The sequence below is a fragment of the Manis pentadactyla genome, chromosome 7 (genome assembly GCF_030020395.1).
Source record: "Manis pentadactyla isolate mManPen7 chromosome 7, mManPen7.hap1, whole genome shotgun sequence".
In the NCBI taxonomy this organism is placed as follows: Eukaryota; Metazoa; Chordata; class Mammalia; order Pholidota; family Manidae; genus Manis; species Manis pentadactyla.
In genome coordinates this window covers 75,689,496-75,712,553 of record NC_080025.1, presented here as the reverse complement: position 1 = coordinate 75,712,553, position 23,058 = coordinate 75,689,496, and the positions used below count along the sequence as shown (strand labels likewise).

Sequence of the window (23,058 nt, the reverse complement as noted above, 5' to 3'; positions counted from 1 at the left end):
ATCAAAATACCAACAGCATTTTTCAATGAACTAGAGCAAATAATCCTAAAATTAATGTGGAACCACAGAAGACCCCAAACAGCCAAAGCAATCCTGAGAAAGAACAAAGCTGAGGGGATTACACTCCCTAACTTCAACCTGTACTAGAAAGCTACTGCAATCAAAACAGTATGGTACTGGCACAAGAACAAACACACAGATCAATGGAACAGAATAGACAGCCCAGATATAAATCCACACATATATGGCCAATTAATATGATGGAGCCATGAATATGCAGTAGGGAAGAGAGTGTGTCTTAAATAACTGGTGCTGGGAAGACTGTACAGCTACATGTAAGAGAATGAAACTGGATTACTGACCTCATACACGAAAGTAAACTCAAAATGGAACAAAGACCTGAATATAAGACATGAAACCATAAAACTCTTAGAAGGAAACATAGGCAAAAATTTCCTGAACCTAAGAAGGAGAAATTTTTTTTCCTGGACATATCACCTCAGGCAAGGGAAACAAAATAAAAAATGAACAAGTGGACAACAACAAATAAAAGCTTCTATACAGCAAAGAACACCATCAGCAGAACAAAAAGGCAACCTACAGTATGGGAGAACATACTCATAAGTGATTTATCAGATAAGAGGTTAACATCCAAAACAGCCATATGATTCAACACCAAAAAAAAAAACCTGATTAAAAAATGGGCGAAGGACCTTAACAGACACTTCTCCACAGAAGAAATACAGATGGCCAACAGACACATGAAAAGATGCTCCATGTCAATAGTCATCAGGGAAATACAATAGACTTGTATAGACACTGAGAAGTGACTGGTGGTTACCATTGGGGAGGAGTTTGGGTGGGTTAGTGGGGATGGGGAGGGGGATTAAGGGGCACACAAATTCTCAATTGTAAGTTGGTCACGGGTATGGTAGTACAGCATGGAAGAATACAGTCAATGATTTCCTAACATCTTCCTATGTTGACAAACAGTAACTGCACTAGTGGGGGTGAAGACTTAATAATATGGGTAACTGCTGAACTGTGTTGTACACTTGGAACCAATATAAGACTGTATATCAACTATACATCAATAAAAAAAAATACTACCCCTCTTGCTGTTTCCGTGAGATGCCACATTATGGGAGAGGACTCTAGTTAAGACATTTACATTCACATAATCTCTATGAGCTTCCCAGTCTGAACTGAGCTTGGACAGGAGTACTGCTTAATTCTGTTGCACTGTGATTAATATAATCTAAGATTCTTTCAGTTAAATGATTTCTGCATCATCTTAGTGGGCATGGCTTTGTGAGCACACACCTCTGGACACCAGTAACACTAAATATAATGAGGCAAATATAGATTAAACATGAAAATACCAATATAGCTTTTGAAAAACATTAGATATAAAGTTGGTATTTTAAAGGCATATGGAAAATTCCTCAGTTGAGGGAGGAAGAGAGAAATCCTAATAGTGTCTAATTCTAAGATTAGGGCAACTTTTTGAATCTCTAAATCCTACATATTTGAGGTAAGTGATGAGATAATATGCACTGCCATAGACTGAGTGTTTGCATCCCCTCAAATTCATTTATTGAAACCCAACCTCCAAGTTGTTGGTACCTGGAGGTGAGGCCTATAGAAGGTGACCAGGACATGGGGATGGAGGATAGGTGAGGGGCAGAGAGGGTGGAACACTCATAAATGAAATTAGAGTCCTTATAAAAGAGACCTCAGAGAGCTCCCTTGTCCCTTCTGCCCTGTGATGAGACAGCAGGAAGATGGCAGTGTAGGAAATGGGAAATGGGCCGTCACCAGACACTAGAACTGCTGCCACCTTGATCTTTGACTTCTCAACCTCCAGAACTGTAAGAAATTTTTCTGTTGTTTATAGGCCACCCAGTCTCTGGTATTTTGTTATAGCAGCTTGAATGAACCACTACGGCTCAGATAAAAATGAAGGTTAAAATCCAGTGTGGTTAAAATGGTGAAGTCATTTTTATTTCAGTACTTGACAAAATACCCCATAAAATTCAAACTTCTACCATTATACAAAAATAGGTCTCTACAAGTGATATCTGTCTTCATCACCAGTAGCAAATATATTAGGCAGAAACATGTAACTTCAGTAGCCTTATAAGAAAAGTGCAGGACACCTCAAGCTACACAGTCAGCAGTATCATAATGTGCAGAAGTTTAATCTTTTCATCCTTTCAATAAATACACAGTTTATAATTTAATCATTTAAATTAGCATTCCACAAATATACATGTAATTTAGTGATTATTGTGCATGAATACATACACAATGCTTATATGTACAAATTCCAGTTTGTTTTCATGTGCTGGCAAGGGATTTGTATACAATCGTAAGCTGTGTTGGTACTGGTCCCATTGAATGTCCACAATACAAAAGCACAAAAGAACCATTGATTTACAAAAGGGTATTTGTTTAAAATCACTTGTATTCTTGATGTTTCAAAGGATTATCTTCTCATGCCAGCATGAAATTGAGCTGAACCTATGAGAGAGAAACAGGATTTTAAAATGACTTCAAATTAGATTGCTACCTACACTAACCTTGGAGATATTGTGGGTTCCATTCCAAACCACACAGTAAAGCAAATATTGCAGTAATACGAATCAAATGAATTTTGTTCCCCAGTGCATATAAAAGTTATGTTTACACTGTACTGTAGTCAATTAAGTTTGAAATAACATTATGTCTAAAAAATAAAGTATACACCTTAATTAAAAATAAAAACTCTTGCTAAAAATTGCTGACCACCATGTGAGCTTTCAGCAAGCCATTCTCTCTTTGGTGATGGAGGGGTTTTGCCTGGGTGTGGAGGGCTGCTGACTGCTCAGGGTGGTGGGTGCTGAAGGCTGGGGTGGCTGTAGCAGTTTCTTAAAATAAGACAAGGAAATTTGCACTGTAACTGACTCTTCCTTTCATGAATGATTTCTCTGTAACATGTGATGCTGTTTACTGCATCTTACCTGTGGTAGAACTACTTTTGAAACTGGAATCAATCCTCTCAAACAGTGCCACTGCTTTATCAATGAAGTTTATATAATATTCTAAATCCTTTGTTGTCATTTCAACAACTTTCACAGCACCTTCACCAGAAGTCAATTCCAACTCAAGAAACCACTTTCTTTGCTCATCCATAAGCAACATGATGAGATTGTAGCAATTCGGTCACATCTTCAGGCTCTACTTCTGATTCTAGTTCTCTATTTCCACCACATATGCAGTTACTTCCTCCACTGATGTACTGAACCTTCCAAATCATCCATGAGGGTTGGGATCAGCTTCTTCCAACATCTTTTTGATATTCTGGCTTCTTTCCATGAATCATAAATGTTCTTAATGGCATCTAGAATAGTGAATCCTTTCCAGAAGGTTTTCAACTTACTTTTTCCAGATCCATCAGAGGAATTACTATAGCAGGTACAGCCTTACAAAATCAGTTTCTTTAATAGGATTTGAAAATCAGAATTACTTCTTGATCCATGGCTGCAGAACAGATGCTGTGTTAGCAGACATGAAACATTCATCTAGTCATCCATCTCCATCAGAACTCTTGGTTTACCAGATGCACTGTCAATAAGCAGTAATACTTTGAAAGGAATCTTATTTTTTGAGCAGTATGTTTCAACAGCAGGCTTAAAATATTCAGTAAATAATATAGTAAACAGATGTGCTGTCATCCAAACTTTGTTGTTCCATTTCTAGAGCACAAGTAGAAGACTTAGCGTAACTCCTAAGGGCCCTCAGATTTTTGGACCGGTAAATGAGCACTGGCTTCAGCTTAAAGTCACCAGCTGCATTAGCCCCTAACAAGAAAGTCAGCCTGTCTTTTGAAGCTTTGAAGCCAGGTATTGACTTCTCTGTAGCAACAGAAGTCCTAGATGGCATGTTTTTCTAACAGATGGCTGTTCATCTACACTGCAAATCTGTTGTTTAGTGTAGCCACCTTCCTTAATGATCTCAAGCTAGATCTTCTGAGTAACTTGCTGCAGCTTCTCCACCAGCACTTGCTGCTTCACCTGCACTTTTACATTATGGAGACAGCGTCTTTCCTGAAACTTCATGAACCAACCTCTGCTGGCTTCAAACTTTACTTCTGCAGCCTCCTCACCTCTCTCAGCCTTCACAGAATTGAAGAGAGTCAGGGCCTTGCTCTGGATAAGGCTTTGGCTTATGGGAACATTGTGGCTGGTCTGACCTTCTACCCAGACCACTCAGACTTTTTCTGTATCAGCAATAAGTCTGTTTCACTTTCTAATCATTTGTATGTTCACTGGAGAAACACTTTAAATTTCCTTTAAGAACTTTTCCTTTGTATTCACAACTTGGCTAAGTGGTACAAAAGGCCTAGCTTTTAGTCTATCTCAGCTATCAACATGTCTTCCTCACTAAGCTTGACCATTTCTACCTTTGATTTAAAGTGAGAGATGTGTGACTTCTCCTTGCACTTGAACACTTAGAAGCCATTGTAACATTATTACTGGGCCTAATTTCAATTATTGTGTGTCTCAGGAATAGGGAAGCCTCAGGAGAGGGAGGGATGAGGGACTGACAGTTGATGAGGGAATCAGAACACACACAACGTTTACTGGTTAAGTAAGCCTTCTTATATGGGTGTGGTTTGCAGTGCCCCAAAACAACTGTAGTAAAATTAAAGATCACTGATCATAGATCACCATGACAACTCTAATAACTGAATTTCAGCTATTGTGAAAATAACCAAAATGTGACAGAGATACGAGGTGAACAAATGCTGCTGGAAAAATGGTGCTGAAAGACTCGCTCAACACAGGATTGCACAAACTTTCAATTTGCAAAAAACACAGTACCGAGGTATGCCTGTAATTTCACATTAGGCTGCAATCTATACCAGATTAACTAGGTTCATGAAGGGCAGAAGATTACTATTACCCTCCAGGTTTTAAAAATGCCTTTTATTTTCTTAAGAAAGTCTTATTCATACTTGAACTGATTATTAAAAGAGATTTTGAATATATACTTAAAAGTCACTGTGGATGGCTCTATAGCAAGGTAAGTGAGACTAACGTTGAGATTCTCTCTGAAGTATCCTGCTTTTTGAAAAATCTTTCAGTCTTCAAAATTTGGGTCTTGTAAAATTTGGATGCTCAAAACAAAACACAAACCAAATTAAACCAGATGAAACAACGTTAAAACTGATAAAAAAAAGTAGTTTCCCATGACTATAAGCTGTCTGGGTTAGGTGACTTATTCTATGAGGAAATAAACTACCTATTTATCTGCTATTAGCCATATCTAGTTCGTGGGACTAGTGGAAAAAAGGGTCTATAATAAAAATTGACTTAAAGCACATTAAATTAATATGATTCAAAACTTCCAAAGGGAGTGAATTGAAGGGAGACAGGGAAAAGAAGTTTTCCCGCAGTAAACAGGAAATCCACTCTGTTCAGATGAGTTGTGTCTTGGAGAAGACAAGTAATGACTCTATAGCATCTCACTACACTGACAGACAGTGACTGCAATGGGGGAGTGAGGACTTGATGATATGGGTGAATGTTGAAACCACAATGTTGTTCATGTGATACTTTAATTAAAAAAAAAGATGAATTATGTGTGTCTGTGTGTGTGTGAGCAGAGAAAAAAAATAAAAGGTCTTCTTACAGTCTTTGAAAGGGATGAATTTCTTGGACCACAAGTTAAAATGAGTCTTAGCAGGGATCTGAGCAGCATTACCCGCCTGATGTACTGCTCCTCCACTCATCCCCCCCAATTCCAGTTCCTCAGGCCTCACCAAGTATTAGTTAGGCACAAAATCTCCAGCAGACTCTGCCAGCCCCAGAGTACTTTGCACACTGGTGCTCATCTGGCATTTCCTCTAATTAATCTGCAAATGAAGAGAGCAGGGAATCCTTTTGCAGGGGAGTGGGATCAAAGGTGGTTAAGTCATGTCTCAACGTAAATTCCTAAGTTTAACCTGGTAACAGCACTGAACTGTAAGATTTGATTATCCTAACAAAGAAGGTCAAGGAGTTTCAAAATGAGAAAGGAAAGCTCTGGGTCTTCCTTCCCAGCATTGTGGCACTGCCAATCCATGGCTCAGCGGAGAGTACCTGACTGTACTGTCCCAAGTCGCCTTTGCAATGCCTCCAGCCGAGTGATATAATCTGTCAGGGCTCTGTCAGGATCATAATTCTGGAGCTGAGAACATGCTAAGGAACCAGGATTTAAATCAGCTGGAGGGCCTGGGTACCTATGAGATTAAAAATATGAAATGAATCCAAATTAGAAATAATGCAAGTCATTTAGCAACTGCCTCCATTCTCTGCCCTCAAAGGGTGGATCACTTGTTCACTGCCCAATCTGTATCTCTCATACTTCTAAGTTTGCAATGTAGAGGAAAAACTCTTCAATAAATTCAAAGCACCTACTAAGTCATCATAACAATGTTCAGTACAATGCCTGTCGCAGAAGTCCCCAATGAACACTTGTATGTATTAATGTATCCTGTCATGCAGACTTCAAAACTTTTCTCATAACATCCAGAGTCTATCAGTTTTAATTAATACTTTTCCCAATGTCCTATAGCCTTGGTACAGGAACTAATATCCTTTCAAACTAGTTACAAATTCAAAAACTACTTCTGATTCAGAGCCTTAGATTATGTAAATCATAAACTTAAGATATATTTAGCTATTTCAATGCAAGGAAATTAAAGCCTTAACACTGTTTCTCTGTTAAATATTAGTATCTATTTGACTACTCTAGACAGGTTTTTATCAAATTCTTACCTATTCTGAAACGGTAAAGGAGACCTCGGATAGTCCAAATCTGACCTCGAGCGGTATGTAGTATGTCTTGGTTCTCCATATAGCTCCAGCCCACCAGAAGAATGATAAAATGGGTCAGTCTTTTCTGCACCTAAAGTAATTCAAAGTGTACCTTGTGAAGAAAAAGATAATCAAGCCTTTGAAAAATTTCTACAAAACAGATAAGGGCTGAAAAGACTGTACTATACTAAATTTCCCCTATTTATAAAAATTTTCAATTAATCTTGTACAGAAGAGAAACAATGATGTAACTGTTGCTCTGTTTACCTTTAAATATGAATATTTCTGATAATATGGAACCATACATTAAAGAAAATAAATTTTAATTGGAATATTTTCTTTTTAAAAGACCTTTTTAAACTAGAGGAGAAGTGAGGGATAGGTTTGGGGGAAAAGACTTGGATAAAAAAAGAGTAATATAACCGATGTTACTAATGTTCCTTTTATCACTCCATTCTACTGACTCTTATTAGAAGAAAACTTGTAATTCAAGATATGCTAATTTTCACACAGAACTCATTATAGTACACATTTCATCTGTTTAAGTGTGAGGATGCATATTTCAAGACATTTTGCTTAGGGTACCAAATACATTTCTTTTTTCTCTGCTGCTCAGTTACTCATGAAATTTATAAAGGTGGTTTACTAGCACAGTTACCCTGTGTATCTGTAACTCTGTGTACTTCCCAGCTTCTGGCCTCATCTTTATGCCGGAAATGTTGAAGCCCTGATGTTTGTTTCTACTTCTAGGTGTAGAGAGAGGGAATTTTAACTATTATCATTATCATACAACCTATTGGTAAACTCAGAAACCCAAATGACTATTGTCTAATTGTGAGAACTTCAAACTATAACTTCCCCATGACTAGGTAACAGCAATCCTATTTTGAATCAGAGCCTTAAATGTAGTAGTAAGGAGAGTGGGCTCTGCAGGCAGACTGCCAGGGTTTGATGCTGGCTCCACCACTTCCTACTGGCAATGTGGGGAAATGGCAAATGTGTTCCAACCTCAGTTGTTCATCTGTAAAGAGTAACAGTAACTGTACGTACATCACAGGATTAGGAGAATACATGGAAAAAGCAGGGCCTGGTTCAGACTAAGTGCTCTATAAAAATCAGCTCCCATTACTCTTTAAACAGCAAGGTCCCCCCAGCTTTGTTAGTTATAAGGGCTATGTCTTTGGACAACACAGGATCCAGAACACATCACCGGGAAGGTATTACACATGCAGTAATTTTAGAGAATCGCAGACCTAAGAAAAACTTCTATTTTGACTTCACCTGGACTCAGTCCAAAGCCATCCCTGTTAATATTGATGGGACCAGAACTTGTGACTCGATGCCATCGTCGAACCAAGAATTTCATTCTAAAAAGGATCCCAAGAAAGAAATTTCAAAAAAACATCTATAAAGTAAAGAGTATAATATATACTTCCCACAAAACAAGTCATACATTTAAACATGAACACAGAACAAATTTCAATATAATCACAACTGCCTGATCTAAAACTATGCAACTGTCCTCTGGTTTGCAGTAAAATTAACTGGAACAGAAGAACAGGGCTTCCCAAGAGGCACTGGCGGTTTCTGTTGCCAACACCAGGTTCTGGCTGTAGAGGTATATGGGACACAGAGAGATGGAGAGCAAAAGTAGGATAAAGAAAAGTGGATGGCCGAGGAAAGGGAGAGAAATAATGAAAAGAGGAGAAAAGAATGGAGACCAAAGGGCAACTGAGATGGAAAGAGAATTAAAAACCCTGAACTGGCAGTAAGAGTGAGCCAAGAAAACTGAAAGGAGTGAGGCCATATAATCACAGATGAAAAATATGTTGGTTTTAAAAAGAACAGGATGGCAGTGTCATAAACCAGGTGTAGCAAGTTGCTGCCTGCCCCTGTCCTGGCCCAAGGTTTGTGGAACAGCAGTTTTGATTTCTTAATTCCAATCAGTTTCAAGGCTCAGTTTTAGGCAGGTCAAAATACAGTGAATATATAAGAGGACAAACACAGAGGAAAGTAGAGTGAAGTCCTTCGATGGCAACTGGCTTACATAGAGTCTTCCCAGTTCTAATCAAAATTAATGGCTAACTCCTCTGATCTCTCAGTGTCTTCGAACTTAAGTGCACACTGGTCTTCCCCACTAGAAAGTGAGCTGCCTTTAGGGATTATGTCTTTTTCTTCATCAATGCATCTCCCAGCACTTAACACTGGTACAAGGTATACAAGATGATAAATGGAATGAAAGGTGAGGAGGGAGGAACTAGGACCATGTGATGACAGTGCAGCGTAGTAGAGGCAGGTGGGGGGTCTAAGACTATCAGTAGTATGAAACAACAGATCCCTCTAGAGCCAACACGGATGAGACTCGGGAACCCTGGCTGCTTGTCCTAGCTCAAGCACTACTAGCTTTGTAACTGCTCCCTGCCTCAGTTTCCTCATCTTTGAAAAGACATTCTGCTCTAGGTAATCTCAGACAGCTTCTAATTAAAAAAATTCTGTCATATTTTTCAAAAAAACTAGGTAAAGAAAAAACGGTAAAATCCTTTGAAGACATATCAAATATAACCTAGGAATAATTTTAAAAATCAAATTCCTTTGAGACTATCCGGCTCTTACAGAAACAAAAGGGAGTCCCGGGAAGCATGGAGAAGCCTAGGTGTCTGGGTATACACCAACCAGGGGGGAAGACCACAGCAGGCCAGGTCCTCAGGCAGTTTTGAATCCTGGCTCCATTTCAACCACACTCAGAATGAGTACCAGTTCCTAGCTTGGAACTAAGAGCGGAAGTGTGACCAAAGTACCAGCAGTGTCCGACGCCCTACAGGCTAATCTCTGGCTTCGATGCAGTCAGGCCAGGGCTTTCTAGCTGGGCTCCAAGTGAAGGTTATTTTAGTAATAAATAAAATGAATGTATGTCACCCTAAATAATTTTGCAAAACCATTTTTTCTCCCTCTTATGATCTCTGCTATTTGTACGTCTGAACTAGTTCATGGGCTTATTTAGATTTAAAAAAAGGGAAAAAAAAGGACAATCCAGATTGGGTGTGCCAGCTCTGAGTCATTGGGAAGGCCCTTTTCACAGGGTCTCCTGTACAACATAAAGTTACCATTGACAGGATGAAAATCTAGAAAGCAGCAGGCACATTTTAATGATGGCAAGAGTCTCATACTATCTGAATAGAGAGCATGAGAGGCAGAAAAAAGATAGGATTTAAAATAACCAATCCCTTCAGAGTCTATTTACATGCATTTCCTTTCAAGTACTTTACCTTGAAATTGCCACAGACACTCTGACAGCCGACCGGAACCTGGTGAAGCCCTTTGGACGGTTGGTGATCCCCTCTAGGTCTGTGAAGGCCGGCTGTCCCCCCATCCGGGCAAGCAGAGCCAGAGTGGCATCTTCACATTCCTGGAACCCACCCAGTAACAGCAGCAGGTATTTCTTCTGATAAATGAGAGCTTTCCGAAAACTTTCTGCCCTCAGGTATTTACCATAAATTCTCTGTGTTTAAAGAAGGGAAGAACATAAAGACATTATCAAGAAGTCATTCCAATTGTTCTAGGGGAAGATAACCTAGATTTTATTTTTAAAAAAGAAGTATTAGTAGTAAGATGGCAACTGCTTTCCTATTAGCAAAGTTAAAAGTAAAGATAGTTAACCTTTACTTTTCCATTTCTGCCTCTTTTTAGTCAACAGAATCTGAATACTAACATTACAGCTACGCTTTTTGCTTATTTGGGATTTTAGCCCCTATTCATCATATTTATTACAAATATCTTTGTCATTCCACTATCAACTGATTTTTCTTCTAATTGTATAGAGCCACTTTCATTATTATGGTCACTAACCTATTTAACTTTTTCAGTGTTTATGTTTCCTGTCCCTTTAAGAGTCAACCTTATATTCACTCCATAGTTGGAACAAATATATTCCAAGTATCTTTGCTTCTTTTTTGTTTTGGATTTTATGTTAACTGATTAAAGAAGTTTCATTACAGTGTTCATTATTAGCCATTAGAGAGAGAGGTTATTCAGAGGGTTTGCCGTCTTACAGAGAAAGGCACTCTGACACTGACAATAGCAGGGCTTTTGCTGGGAGCTAAAAAGATAACTTTCTGTTGAAAAGATAACTATCTATTGAGGATGGGACTCTGGAAGTGGGACCATGAGCTCAGGGTGCTGCCAGTGTGACCATTAATAGTGCTTAATCTGGTCCCATACCTGGGCATACCTTGCCACAAATTTTTTGTGACCAGCTAGGGAACATGCATTCATGATGCAGACTGATTAGAGACCTAGCAACATGGCCTGAGCACCACCTAAATTTCTTTACTCTGTTCAGTTAAGCTTGCTGAGAGATGAAACAAGGCAAAATAAAAGCAGAGGATGAGCTTTGATATAGGGCTAGACGAAAGAAGTCTCTTACCTTTATAGTGGCATGCTCAGCATCAGGGCTCAAATTTTGAAGTAAAGCTTCATTTCTTAGTTCAGCCTTCAGTTTGCACACTTCAGCTTCTGCCCTTTTCAAGGATTTTTGGAGAGTCAACTTTTCTCTGTTCCAGACTTGTTTCTCAGAAGCAATGATGTCTTCAATGTTGGCACCACCACTGAATGAGTATCTAGAAGACTATAGAGATCAGAGCCTACTTACACAATTTTTAAGACAAGTCTCCAAAGAAAAATCTGAATTAAACATATTATAAAGGTTTCCCTATGGGATCTCAGTTTTCCAACCTCGGACAGGGAAAGTTCAAAGCCAATCTTTGAAGTGACATTAAATAACACACTAACTTTAAGCATACAGTCCATTGCTGAGGAGATTAACTTTGCAACTAAAAATGCCTGTGAAAGCCTGGACCCAGAGAAGGTGTTTAGATTTAGCAGAGCTTTGAACTAAAAAGTCTAGATACTTAAGAGATGGACCATATGGGTCCAAATGTTGAGCCTGTGACTGAAACAGGGCACTGCAGAAGTGGGGTAAAAACCACCCAGTAAGTACATAGGGAAGTGGATCCTTCCAGAAGCTGTGTGGATGTGTTATTGTGTATTTGCACAGCTCCCTTACAGGTCTTCTCTGTTTATATTGGGTGATTACAGAAGGTTGCAATCTATTTTATAGTTTTTAAATGTTAAAAAATTTAAATAAATTTCCAGAGTAGTTTATTAGACTGGAAAACATAATTTAATGGCATTTTTCACTTGAATTATGAACATAATAGCTGATAAATAACTGACACAAATAGTCAAGATTCACATTTAAATAGTTTCTGGCTTTAGAGATAAGTAGATCTTGGTTTGATTACTGACTCAGTTTTCTCATGTATAAGGCTGGGTGTGGATTAGAGATTCTGAATACAAATAACAGAATCTGGCACAGAGAAGGCTCTGAGTAAATAATAGTTATTATTATTATTATTGTCATTTCCTATAAAATTTTCCAGTGATCCTACTAAGAATCAGATACTTAACATTTTTACATTATCAGAGTTAAATATTAAAACTAGTGGCAGAAAATGTAACTTTGTAATATTTCTAATATCCAGCCATGCTTAAAATAGACATACATAATCTCTGCCAGCTCTTGTCTGTCGATACCATCTGATCTGCTCTTCCAGTTTCATAACCATGTTTCTTAAATCGTTCTTTTCTTCAGTCAGCTGGCTGATATGTCCTGTCAGCTCAGCATTTTGTCTCAGTAGTCTTTCAGTCAATGAGCCACAAGAAGTACTTGGGAACACTAAGCTAGGCTATAAGATAAAATGGTATGAAGGTCACATAAGCACAAACATTTGTGAATAGTGTATTTAAAAATGAGGACAGGCACTGAGAACAGCAGACTTCATGAATCGGTGCATGAATTGAGTCTTGATAAGGAGGAATTTTCCAGGTATGAAAGAAGATAGGGAAGGGCATAATAAACAGAAGGATCATCATGTGTAAAGGAACAAAGGCTTGAGTGAGAGAGTATGTTGCTTTCAGGGAGCTACAAGTTGCTTGGTAAGGCTCGAGTAAATGTTGCTTTCACTTTATGGGTAACAGTCCTAAATGTAGGCAGTGGAGAGAAGGAAGGCTTTTAGGCAGGAGCACGCCACAAACAAAATTTGTATGTTAGAAAGATTCCTTTTGTAGCAGGGTGCAAAGCAGAGTAAACTGAGGAAGATAGCTCCTGTGGTCAAGCAGACACATCGGCAAGTAATTTCAACAGTCCAGGTGGGAAATGCTTAAGACCTGAATAGACGCAATGATGAAAGGCATGAAAGGCACATGGGGCAGATATTTGGAAGGCAGAAGGCACAGGACTTGGTGACTGCTTAGATATGCAAGTAAGAGTGAAGGAAGCTGGTCTATGGTGACTTTCACCTTTTTAAACTGGGTGATCTCATGACCAGAAAGGTATAGGAAGGAGACAAGGAAGATGATGCTCAGTTTGGAATGTGCCTATGAGGTTCCTAAGGGGTCACTTTGGAGTATACTTTCCCAAGAAAAGATTTCTAGTAATTAATAGAAAATACGAACTTGGACTAAAGGACAAACGTACAGATTAGAAACACAATCCAACAGAAGATAAGCTCCCTAAGGGTGAAATTTTTATCAGACTTGTTCACTATACCCAAAACCCAGTAATACTACCTGGCACTTAGTAAGTGCCCAATGCAAGTATTTATTCAATATGTCTACTGAGAACCCAGGCTGTGGGAATGAATGAGCTTTCATAGTTAGAGAAAAAAAAGTTGATGAAGACAGGAGGAAGAGAACTCACAGAGGTGACTGATAAAGAAAAAAAAAAGAGAGAATAATAAAACAAAGGGGAAGGACAGAGAGAGTTTTAAGATAGAAAAGATCAAAGGTATAAATGCTACCAAGAGGTAGAAACACAGGTAATGACAAGATTCACCAGGTAAGTCAATTGTGAAAACACTGGTAGCATTCTGATGGTGAATTCATGGGGTAGTGAGGGTAGAAGCCAGTTTAGTCTTTCAAGAAACTTGGGTTATTATACAATTATTATAATAATTCTAAGATGTCACTGTAATTATTCAATAATGGTAGTTGAAATTAATTGCCTCTCAAACTTTCACTATCTTGAGGGAAGGCAAGCATTATTAATAATGCTTAAAATAAATGAAAAGATAAAATCAAAACTTAAGAAAATATGGTGCCAGTTTCAAATGATTCACAGAGTTTCCATTAAGTCTTTGTTCTCAAAACTTTACAAAGAATTTTTAAAAAGTCTTACCTCTTCAGCTGGCTGGCCAGTTAATTTTTGTAGTTGCAAAATAATTCCATTAATATTTTCCTGAACCCAAATGAAATCTTCATCATCTGCTGTTTCAAACTGTAGTCTTCAAGAAAAAGACAGAAAGTCAAAACATACGTTCTCAATTAGTGGTGTTGACTAGCACAAACATTACAGATCAGGTGAGACTCTGCTTCACCTATCACTTCTCCGTTACATTAAGTGTTCTCTTTACCTTGGGCATGGTGTTAAGATATTTGCATTGAGATACATGAGTTTTGTTATGGAGTATCATCTTCTAATATAAACATATGTTAATTTTAAAATTCAATTCCCTCCCCTTGGCTAGTTATTAGTGACTGACAGATTCTGTCCAGCTTGTCTAAGAATGCTATTTCAAAGGTTAGGCAGAAAAGTCTAACCTATTGGAGGCTTTTTGGGCTATATGCTGTAGTTTTGAAGCCACACATTGAAGCTTTTGTCTGATCATTTCTAATTCATGATTAAAGCCATTTCCTCCTCCATTCATTTCAATCAGTTTAGGATAGCTTGTTTCCTTTGTCTCTTCTTCTATTTTCTGTTGAAGAACCCAATTTCTAGTTCGATCATTGGTTAAATTCCATGTGGCTGGCTGGTAATTGTAAACAGAAAAATAAAAAGCAATAATTATAAATGAAGAACATAAAGCAATCTTTCTTACAAGAACCCAATTTATTATATTTCAAATAAACTAGATTTTGTTTTTAAATTCTTTGTAAATATCTATATAATTTAAGCTAAATAACTTAACTGAATATCAAAATTACATGATCAAACACTGTAGCAATCTTTTAAGAAATATTTTGAAACAGTGTTAATTTACCTCATTAAGATTCTGATATAGAATTCTTCTTTCTCGTTTTTCTTCTCGTTCTAGTTCTTGTTTCTCAAATTCCTGCATAATTCCTTGTAGTCGTTTTCCTTCAAGATCTAACTTATAGACTTGTTGTCTTTTCTCTTCTAGCTGGCGCTGAAGATCCTCCACTTTGGACTGGAGTTCATGCATTTTTTTCTGTCCCTCAGTGTTGGCCTCTTGTTCTGTCTGCAATGTCTTTCTATGAACCTGCCTATCCTTTTCCATCTGCTGTCTTGTTTGCAAAGAATCCAGTTTATATTTCTCAGTCTCATTTAACAGTTCTACTATGCGACTGTGTTTCTCCTCAAGCTGTTTCTGTAGCTCTTTAAGGAGGTCCTCAGAGGGTAAGGAGGGCTGAGGATGCCCACTGTTATCACTGCTCTGTAGCTGTGCATGCAATTCCCGCTCCCTATCCAGGGTACTACTCATTTCCTGAATTCTAACTTTCTCAGATTCAAGAAGTACTTGAAGCTCTAAGTTTCGACCTCGTTCTTCTGATAACTGGGCATCATGTAGCACTCTTTGTGATTCTATTTTCTGCTGTGATTCATTTAGTAGTTGTTTCTGTTGTTCCAAAAGAAGATTGAGCTGAATATTCCTTTGTTTCTGACCCTCAAGTGAAAATTTCAGATCCTTGGAGGAAAAAGTTGAATAAAAAAATTTGTTAATATCATCAAAACTACTTTATACAACTGTGCTTTTATTAATACTAAAGTGGCATATTTGGTAATAGAAACTATCTGGCTTACTAACTCAAATTTTTCAGTGGTTGGAGCATAATTATTTGGACAGCCAATTGATTATTTCACTAAAGAATGTAAGCAAAAGATAGCTAAGCTAAGTAATACTTTCTCTCCAAAAGTAATCATATCTGGTTAAGGAATATGAAAAGCAGGGTACATTTCTACTAGGAATAATAACCTTTAAAAATGTAAGTATTTCTGATATCATGTGATATGAGTTCCTGAAAAAAAAAACAAAACTCAATGTTTTCCAAATCACACACTAAAAATACTAGGGCTTATGGGGAAAGCTGGGTTAGGGACAAGTACTCAAGACCTATATAGATTTGTAATGATAAAAAATAGTAATCAGTACCTGAGGAGATAACATATTCTTACCAGGGAGAGAGCTCATTATCCCCAGAGGCTACCATGGTGGACATTAAAACAAAAACAACAAAAAAACCCAAACCAACCCAAAATAACAGGGCAGAAATGCTGGCTATACCGATTTTTAACACAGAGCTGGTGAGTTCCAGGAGTATGTGGTTAGAAGAACTCTGAGGCAGCAGAGCTACTGTTAACATGGGCACTGAGTGCAGTACCACCTGCCTTGAGCCACAAGCTGTGCAAGGCTGGGTTGCACCTCTTTGGGCAAGAGCCCAGACTTAAGGGACTCATTTTGAATTTTCTTAAAATATAGCAGCAAGGGCTCCTGCTGCCAGAAAAGTACCATTGCTCCCCTTCCCTAAAAAATAAAAACCAAATCTATGTCTGCATTAAACTGACATGACTGCCCTATTTATCAAATTGTATACACACTAATCTGATTTCTCCAAACACATGTTTTGTAGCACCACAGTTGATGCATCCTTGGATGTCACAAAACAAAAAAAGCAACACATCTTTAGCATTTCCTGGTAATATAGCTTAGATAACGTAATAGTATTCATCATACAACAAACAACTTATTTTACTTCATAAAGTCTATGATTCACATGTTAGAAAGAGGAAAGCCCTTCCTGGCTCTCTCTTCTCCCATTTGGATTTTCCACAGACATTTACAAACAAAGGTAACAGTACCTCGAGTTCTGCTCTATCCCGCTCCTCACTGCGTCCCAGTTTGGCTTTCTCTTTTTCCAAAGCCCACTGGAGCTCTCTGTATTTTTTCTGTTCACTTGCTAATGTGTCATTAAGCAAATGTACTTCATCTGTTTTATCTTTAACTTCCAACCTAAATCAGACAAAACTTTCATTAAAACTACTCTGGCCAAGCACACATTGAGATAAAAGGAGAGAACAGCTTCCACTGAAAAGTGGAGGTCTATGATAAATTTGCGAATAGGAAAATATATACTATGTAAAGATAAAAGAGTTCAACTGTCTCATTTCAAATTAACTGCTTCTAGTAGTAGAACTATCAGTTATTATTTACCATTGCAAAGAATTTACTGTTACAAAATAGTATTGATAAGAATTTTCTTTTGTCTTTTACTGAACAAGGGCATCACTGTGTGTATGAAAATGATGTTCAAAATAAAGAATGACTGTACTTGTAATGTGCCCCCGGCAGGCAGAATATCCCAATATTTACATGAATAGATTTATCCTTTTCACAAACTTTATCTTTTAAAACATTTTGCATAATTTAACTCAACCATGAATTCTAATGAGATCGTAAATATCACTTCAAATTACTTGGTGGTAAAATAAAGGACAAAATTATACATTACAGAACAACAAGTCTCAAAAAGAATGGAAGCCACAGCAGAGAATATGCCAATGTCTAATCGTGAGTTTATCATTTGGAAAAATTTGGAGTTTTTCCTTTCTGCTATAGTTTTTCCTCCAAATGAAAATGCTATTTAAAGATTGTATACAATGTTAGGTTTTTGTAGATCTACACAATGTCTGTGATAAAACTAATCCCCTCAGTAATATAAGTTTACAATAAGGAAGCTTGACACACCTGAATGTCTCTAATTCCTTTAGGTGCTTATGCTGTGCCTTCAGAGTTGTTTCTAGTTCCAATTTAGTTTGTGCAAGTTCGCTCTTCAGTTCAGCAGCCACCATTTTCTCAGAACTCAGGTGTTCCTGCAGCTCTGTTGCTCTGTCTTTTGCACTGCTGAGCTCCACTTGCATCTCTAGAATTTGAGACTGCTTCTGCTGCATATTATATTCCAAGAGTTCTAAATGGAAAGTTATTAATACTTAAAATATGATCTAGCAACTCATAATTTGTTTATAAATCTTTGTTGATAAGAACTCATTTTTCATTTAGGAAATTACTACTAAGCAAATGTGCAAAGATTATAGTCCCCAAAGTTGGAAATCTATATAAATACATTTTATGCATATTTTCCTCACAGTACTAAATGGTCAAGATTTCAGAACTATAAATATGTAAGGATGATAAAAGTTTAACAGAATACGTTAATGGATATAAAACCTGAACAAAAAAAATTTTAGGTGTTAACACAAGACTATAAACAGGAATTTATATTGTTCAGTCAGAATTCCAATAACTCACACTAACATATTCCAGTGGTTTTGATACCACACAAAGTACTTCAGGAGTTACCTACGTAACTGTGACTACAATGGTTGACAATTGCTTGCTTGTTTTATTCATTCTTCTTCTGTAGATAGTCCCTAGGAACTTTACAATAACAAAAGTAGGAAGTCCAAACACCATTTTAGATCATGTTTCTTTTTCTTTCCTTTAAAAACCAGCCAAATCTTGCTACAGGTCTGTTAAAAACCCTAAGTATAATAAATGAAAAAAAAAGGTTACAAAATATCTATCAGGATCCCATTATTTTGAAGAATATAAATGTATGCACATTGAAAAGGTCTGGATATATATTTACCTGGGTGTTAATAGCCACTATTTCAGTATTTAGGAGATACTAGGGGTGATTTTTACTCTATTATATTGTTTCTGTATTCCGCCACAAATGTGTTTTTAACTTAAAAAGTTTTATTAAAGTTTATCATGTCATAATTCATACTAGCTATGTTAGGAGATAGGAATAACACTGGCTTTAGAAGATATCATGTTAATTTAGACTTTTGAAACTACAGTTGATCCTTAAATAACATGGGTTGGAACAGCCTGGGACCACTTATGCATGTTTTTTCAATTAACATATTGGAAGTTTTTTGGGAGATTTGTGACAACTGGAAAAGAATACTTTCCCTCCTCTGCTTATTTTACTATAAGAATAATACATATACAAAACTTATGTTAAATGACTATGTTATCGGTTAAATCTTCTAGTTATTAGCAGTTTCTGGGGAGTCAAAAATTATATTCGGATTTTTGATTGCATGGGGTGGCGCTGATGTCCCTAACCCCTGCATTGTTCAAGAGTGAATTGTATTTCTTAGGTAGTAGAGGCTAAGGATTTACAAACATAAATATGTATTTCAGTGGGGTTCTATTTAACTTAAGTAATTCTAATCAATTCTCTAGAAATAACCTTCAATTACTTTTATGTCTAAGTATAAGGGATATTTTTAATTTGTGGTCCCATTATACCTGTTTTTCTGAAACATTTTAAGATACTTAAAATCTTTAGATGTTCAGTAACAAATGTGGGACTATGGTATAACTTAAAAAATTTGCAAAAGCAAAATTATTTCTTCCATTATATTGAAAAAAACTGAAGGCAAAGATGTCTTCGCTAGATATGATGAAAATTAGATTTCACTGCAATCATTCATGATTTCTATTTGCAGCTCAATTTAAATTAACATACTTCTCTAATGAAAAGTGACAAAAGATCTGAACAAGCACATCACAAAAGGAGAAATCCAGCTAGCCAATAACCCTGTGACAAAGGACTAAGCCATTTCAGTAATGAGAGAAATACAAATTAAAATCACAAAAACAGGAGAGGAAAAGATAGTGGTGTGAGTAGGGTGGCGGAAATCTTCTCTCAAAACTATACATATTTTGAAAATACAGCAAATACAACTATTCCTAAAAGAGTGATGAGAAGATACAGTACACCAGCCAGGCTACATCTGTGAGAACACAACATCTCATGGAAAAGGGTAAGATAAAAGCCGGGACCTGGTGGGACCCAAGCACTCCCCTCACCCCAGCTTACTGGCGGGAGGAAAAGAATCAGAGCGGGGAAGAAGTGAAAGCACAGGACTGCTAAATAACCAGCCCTAGTGATCTGCCCCGGGAGCACAGACACACATCACATGGTGCTCTGGATATTAGAGAAGCAGAAAAGCAAAATTTAAGACTAAGACTGCAACAGGTTCCCACAGCCGGCTGCCCTGGGACAAAAGAAAAGCAGGCGCTTTAAAAGTCTTAAAGGGACAAAAGTTTAACAGGTGGACAAAATAGTCCTGGCACATTCAGCCCAGCAGGCTGGGAACTTTAATAAACTTCAGGTGCCCTACCCACTTCATCAGCAACGCAAATCAGAGGCCCCTCACGGCGATAAGCAGATGGCCGTTCCTTCCTCCCTGCCGGCACTGCAAGCAAACCGGCTGACAAGCCATTGCTGCAGAACAGCCAGGGAGCAGCCCCGCCTACAGCAACCACACAGATTAACACAGAGGCTTCCCGCTGTGCATGCCTAACTGGTCCAGACTCAGAGGCTGCTCCCTGTGTGCAGCTGACTGGCAAAAACACTGGAGACGGGCGCAGAGTCCAGAAGGCACGAAGGGGCTCTGTTTGCAGCAGAACATGAGGCGCTCACCTGCAACCCTCGCCAGTGCCCTAGGCCATCCCAAAGGCTGCCCCACCAATGGGAGCTCAAGGGATTAACCCAGAGGCTGCCCCCTGTGAGCGGTTGACCAGAACAGACAGCAGAGACAGGCACAGCAACCAGCAAGCAGGAAGGGACTTTATTCTCCCAGCTGACACAGTTGCCTCTTGCCAGCAACCACTCCCATCGCCATGAAAAAGCAGACGAAGCTTGTTCGTCCAAAATCCCTCAAATACCAGAGAGAGGGCTTGGTGAGACTGAAATCACCAATCCTCCTGAAAAAGAATTCAACATAAAATTCATAAGCATGCTGATGGAGCTACAGAGAAATATTCAAGAGCTAACGGATGAATTCAGGAGGGCGATAACAGAAACAAAACAAACAATGGAAGGAATTAAGAGCAGATCAGATGAGTTGGAAGAGACTGTTAATGGAATAGACATAAGAGAACAGGAATACAGAGAAGCTCAGACAGAGAGAGATAAAGGATCTCTAGAAATGAAAGAATATTAAGAGAACCACGTGACCAATCCAAACGGAATGATATTCGCATTACAGGGGTACCAGAGGAAGAGACAGAAAGAGGGATAGAAAGTGTCTTTGAAGAAATAATTGATGAAAACTTCCCCAATCTAGGAAAGGAAATGGTCTCTCAGACGATGGAAGTCCACAGATGTCCCAATACAAGGGACCCAAGGAGGACAACACCAAGACATATAAAAAATGGCAAAGATCAAAGACAAGGACATAGTATTTAAAGCAGCCAGAGAGAGAAAAAGAACACCTATAAAGGAAAACCCATCAGACTATCACGAGACTTCTCAACAGAAACCTTACATAGCAGAGGGAGTAGCATGATATATTTAACACAATGAAGCAGAAGGGCCTCAAACAAAGAACACTCTACCTGGCAAGATTATCATTTACATCTGAAGGTGGGATTAAACAATTCCCAGATAAGCAAAAGTTGATGGAATTTACCTCCCACAAACCATCTCTACAATGTATTCTAAAGGGACTGCTCTAGATGGAAGTATGCCTAAGGCTAAATAGCTGAAAATAAAACCACAGCCAAGAAAGTAGACCAACAAAACACTAACTAAAGGCAAGATAAAATCAGCTATCCAGAAAATCAGTCAAGGGAAACACAGAGTACAGAATAAAACACTTAACATATAAAGAGTGGAGGAGGAAGAAAAAGAAGGGAGAGAAATAAAGAATCAACAGACTGTGCTTAAAATAGTGTAATAAGTGAGTTAAGTTAGACAGTTAGATAGTAAAGAAGCTGCCCTTGAACCTTTGGTAATCACGAATCCAAAGCCTGCAATGGCAATAAGTATATATCTATCGATAATCACCCTAACTGTAAATGGACTGAATGCACCAATGAAAAGACAAAGAGTAATAGAATAGATAAAAAAGCAAGACCCATCTATATGCTGCCTACAAGAGACTCACTTCAAACCCAGACATACACAGACTAAAAGTGGAGGGATGGAAAAAGATACTTCATACAAACAATAGGGAGAAAAAGCAGGTGTCACAGTACTTGTATCAGACAAAATAGACCTCAAAACAAAGAAAGTAACAAGACAAAGAAGGGGATTACATAATAATAAAGGGGTCAGTCCAACAAGAGGATACAACCATTACAGACATCTATGCACCCACACAGGAGCACTTATCTATGTGAAACAAATACTAACAGAATTAAAGGAGGAAATAAAAGGCAATACATTCATTTTAGGAGACTTCAACACACCATTCATTCCAAAGGACAGATCAACCAGACAGAAAATTAATAAGGACACAGAGGCACTGAACGGCACCCTAGAACAGATGGACCTAACAGAAATCTATAGAACATTCTCAAGTGCGCATGGAACGTTTTCCAGAACGGACCAAATACTAGGCCACAAAAAGAGCCTCAGTAAATTCAAAAAGACTGAAATAGTACCAACCAACTCAGATCACAAAGGTATAAAAGTAGAAATAAATTGTACAAAGAAAACAAAAAGTCTCAAAAACACATGGGGACTTAACATGCTCCTAAATAATCAATGGATCAATGACCAAATTAAAACAGATCAAGCAATATATGGAGACAAATGAAAACAACAGCATAACGCCCCAATGCTTGTGGGCTGCAGCAAAGGCAGTTCTAAGAGGAAGGTATATAGCAATCTAAGCCAATTAAAAGAAGGAAGAACAATCCCAAATGAATAGTCTAAATTCATAATTACTGAAACTGGAAAAAGAACAAATGAGGCCCAAAGTCAGCAGAAGGAGGAATATAATAAATATCAGAGAAGAAATAAATAAAATTGAGAAGAAAAAAACAATAGAAAAAACTAATGAAACCAAAAGCTCGTTCTTTGGGAAAATAAACAAAATAGATTAACCCCCTAGCCAGACTCATTAAGAAAAAAAAAAAATCTACACACATAAACAGAATCAGAAATGAGAAAAGAAAAATCATGACAGACACCACAGAAATACAAAGAATTATTAGAGAATACTATGAAAAACCATATGCTAACAAACTGGACAACCTAGAAGAAATGGACAACTTTCTAGAAAATATAACCTTCCAAGGCTGACCCAGAAGAAACAGAACATCTAAACAGACTAATT

The 23,058-nt window shown here is 37.8% G+C and overlaps 1 protein-coding gene across 18 annotated transcripts in view; it reads right to left on the bottom strand.

Moving 5' to 3' along the window:
• Positions 1–706: 706 nt before the first annotated feature.
• AKAP9 (A-kinase anchoring protein 9) overlaps positions 707–23,058 on the bottom strand; it is a 186,593-nt gene continuing 164,241 nt past the window's right edge. For 17 of the 18 annotated variants that reach the window (XM_057504507.1, XM_057504493.1, XM_057504506.1 and 14 more), the window contains 12 exons: positions 17,663–17,882; positions 16,777–16,927; positions 14,939–15,604; positions 14,499–14,707; positions 14,077–14,182; positions 12,404–12,586; positions 11,266–11,466; positions 10,109–10,341; positions 8,124–8,209; positions 6,804–6,933; positions 6,126–6,265; positions 707–2,523 (listed from right to left, as the gene is read on the bottom strand). In XM_057504507.1, coding sequence (XP_057360490.1) covers positions 2,489–2,523; positions 6,126–6,265; positions 6,804–6,933; positions 8,124–8,209; positions 10,109–10,341; positions 11,266–11,466; positions 12,404–12,586; positions 14,077–14,182; positions 14,499–14,707; positions 14,939–15,604; positions 16,777–16,927; positions 17,663–17,882 — 2,360 coding nt within the window. In that variant the 3' untranslated portion in view covers positions 707–2,488. Of the gene's footprint in view, positions 2,524–6,125; positions 6,266–6,803; positions 6,934–8,123; positions 8,210–10,108; positions 10,342–11,265; positions 11,467–12,403; positions 12,587–14,076; positions 14,183–14,498; positions 14,708–14,938; positions 15,605–16,776; positions 16,928–17,662; positions 17,883–18,283; positions 18,457–23,058 lie in introns of those variants that run through there. The other variant, XM_057504510.1, reaches the window with a different exon arrangement.